At 41.2% G+C, this 2,616-nt stretch overlaps 1 protein-coding gene across 3 annotated transcripts in view; it reads left to right on the top strand.

The window, feature by feature from the left end:
* The window catches only part of socs7 (suppressor of cytokine signaling 7), a 14,307-nt gene that overhangs the window by 4,969 nt on the left and 6,722 nt on the right, over positions 1 to 2,616 (top strand). For 2 of the 3 annotated variants that reach the window (XM_034900848.1, XM_034900858.1), the window contains exon 3: positions 2,109 to 2,213. The exons of the other annotated variant lie outside the window; for it this stretch is intronic. In XM_034900848.1, coding sequence (XP_034756739.1) covers positions 2,109 to 2,213 — 105 coding nt within the window. The remainder of the gene's footprint in view (positions 1 to 2,108; positions 2,214 to 2,616) is intronic. 3 annotated transcript variants of the gene reach the window in all.

Below are 2,616 nucleotides of genomic sequence, written 5' to 3'. Positions count from 1 at the left end.
CCCTATGTTAAAATACAGGGGCATAAGTATACACCCCCTATGTTAAAATACAGGGGGCATAAGTATACACCCCCTATGGTAAAATACAGGGGGCATAAGTATACACCCCCTATGGTAAAATACAGGGGGCATAAGTATAAATTCCCATAGAGGCAGATGTTTATTTTTTAAGGCCAGTTATTTCATGGATCAGCATACTGTGCATCCTGATAAAGTTCCCTTGGCCTTTGAATTTAAAACAGACCCCCAAAAGAAGTTTTTTTATTCCTCTTTTAATCAACTTCAGCATGGGAGTGTAAACTTATACAAGCCAAGCTTATACAATTCAACTTCAAAATAGAGTGTTTTGAAGTTGAATTCACTTCATTGTTGCTGGTATGAAGTCAAATTGTCTCACACTGACTATAAAGGTCAGACAAACGTTAAGGACACACACACACACACACACACACACACAGACACACACACAGACACACACACACACACACACACACAGACATTACTTTTAATCCGTTTAATTTTCTGCGTTCAGAAATGCTTAACATAGCAAAAAATGACTAGCTTATCTTTATCTAAGGTGTCTATAGACTATGCACTTTGTATTATTGTATCAAGGAGTAGAAAGTTGGACATCATGAATAGACGTAACTGTAACTCTGGTTCCCTTAGAAATGCTTTCTTTTCTGGGTAAAAAGCCCCCCCCCCGACTCCCAAATCCCCCTCCAAATATTCTGCAACTAAAGATTATTTTCATTATTGATTCATCCTTATCCCCTGAAGGTCGAGGTGATGTCCTCAAATAGCTTTTTCTCTCTCCCCACAATCAACAATCATAATGTAAAATATTCCGTTTACAACCACACGAGAAAGACAAAAAGCAGCAAATCATCCCAAATGTGCAGCTGTAATCAGCTGTTTTGCACCTTTGCTTGATCAACTCATTAAATGATTGATCATGTAGTCAAATAGTTGATCGATCGACTTTTGAAATGGCATTCTGATCCTGTTTATGGTCCTGCATCCCCGTTGGCGTGGTCCAGGCCTGATTCTAGGATCAGGCCTTCATGGGGGCTCATCCCTATTTGCTTAAATAATTCTTTAAATGATAAATCATGTATTTAAACAGTTGATCGATCGACCTTTGAAATAACATTTTGATCATGTTTATGGTCCTGAATCAGCATTGGCGTGGTCCAAGGGGGACTCTAGGATCAGGCCTTCATGGGGGCTCATACCTAATGAGAATGTGACATGGAGACAGTGCCTCGCAAAAGTGTTAGCATCGGCAACACTGTTCGTCCTCTGTCACAAGACAAGTTAGCAAACTCTCAATTGAAACACCAAAATTGATTACAAAAAAAATATTTTTTTACATGCTTGGTACCCCCTAAAAATGGTATAGGTCAAAGTGCCAAAACAACATGTAGGATTTTAAATTTTCTTCCTACACCCCTCAACCGTATCTCCGCGAGAATGAAGCACAGCCTACTCACGGACGAGACGCTCGTAGTGGCCGTTTCTCCGTTTCCAGTCGTTATGCTATGCTAAGCTAACCAGATGTTCGCTGTAGCTTCATATTTAACAGACAGATGTGAGAGTGATATCGATCTTTTCATCTAACATCTAATAAAGTGACTTTTCATAAATGTTGTTGACAATGTTGACAAAGTTCTAATAATAAAAAGTAAGAGTCGGTAGCATAATATAAAAGATATTAACCTGTGACCTTAAATATTAAAAAGTAAGTACTAAATGTAATAAAATAATATAAATACTAATACTACTAATACTAATGCTTGAATAATTATCTCCATCCCTGCCAGCGAAACACCCCCCCACCTGCAGAATTTCCCTTTGGTAAACATTGAATCTGTAGCGTCTCAATTAGCCGGGATGGGATGTTCTGTCTTTATTGCGGTGATTATGGCTGATTAGACGGGTGTAATTTCCCATAATCCTCCTGCCTGGTGCCGCTTTAATGGCGCTCTCCAGCACCGACAAAAACAACCACAATCACAGACACCCAAACCACGGCCTGTTGTACTTTCTCTTCCTCTTATCTCACGTTCCCTTTCTTTTCTCTCCTCCGCTGCTTCTCTCCGTTCCAGGTGAGACGGTCTCCCTGGTGGACGTGGACATTTCACGGCGGGGGGCCAACACGCCACACCCTCCCACGCCTCCCCCTCCTCCACGCCGAAGTCTCAGTTTGTTAGGTACTCTTCTCTCTCTTTCTTCCTGTCTTTCTCCTTCTCCTCCTTCTCTCTCCTCGTCTTCGTCCTCCTACAGACGCACAACACGACAGACCGAGCTGCAGAGACTACTTCTTCTGGAAACTCTGTCAGTTTCTCTCTCTTAAAGCCTGACTGATATATCGGCCGGTGTTAGGCTTTTATTTTGTAATATTTTTTTTCTTTACAAATAAATGATTCTGATAAATGAATTTAAAAAAAATTAAAATGGACAGTCGACCATGTTATGAGTGATGGCGTTGCATGGTCTGTCCACCAGAGGACGCTCTACAACGTCCCTGTTAGTGATGCGTTACATAGTCTGTCCACCAGAGGACGCTCTACAACGTCCCTGTTAGTGATGGCGTTGCATAGTCTGTCCACCAGA

The sequence above is a fragment of the Etheostoma cragini genome, chromosome 2 (assembly GCF_013103735.1).
Source record: "Etheostoma cragini isolate CJK2018 chromosome 2, CSU_Ecrag_1.0, whole genome shotgun sequence".
NCBI lineage: Eukaryota > Metazoa > Chordata > Actinopteri > Perciformes > Percidae > Etheostoma > Etheostoma cragini.
The sequence above is the reverse complement of the archived record's forward strand: the minus strand, read 5'-3'. Positions and strand labels throughout refer to the sequence as shown.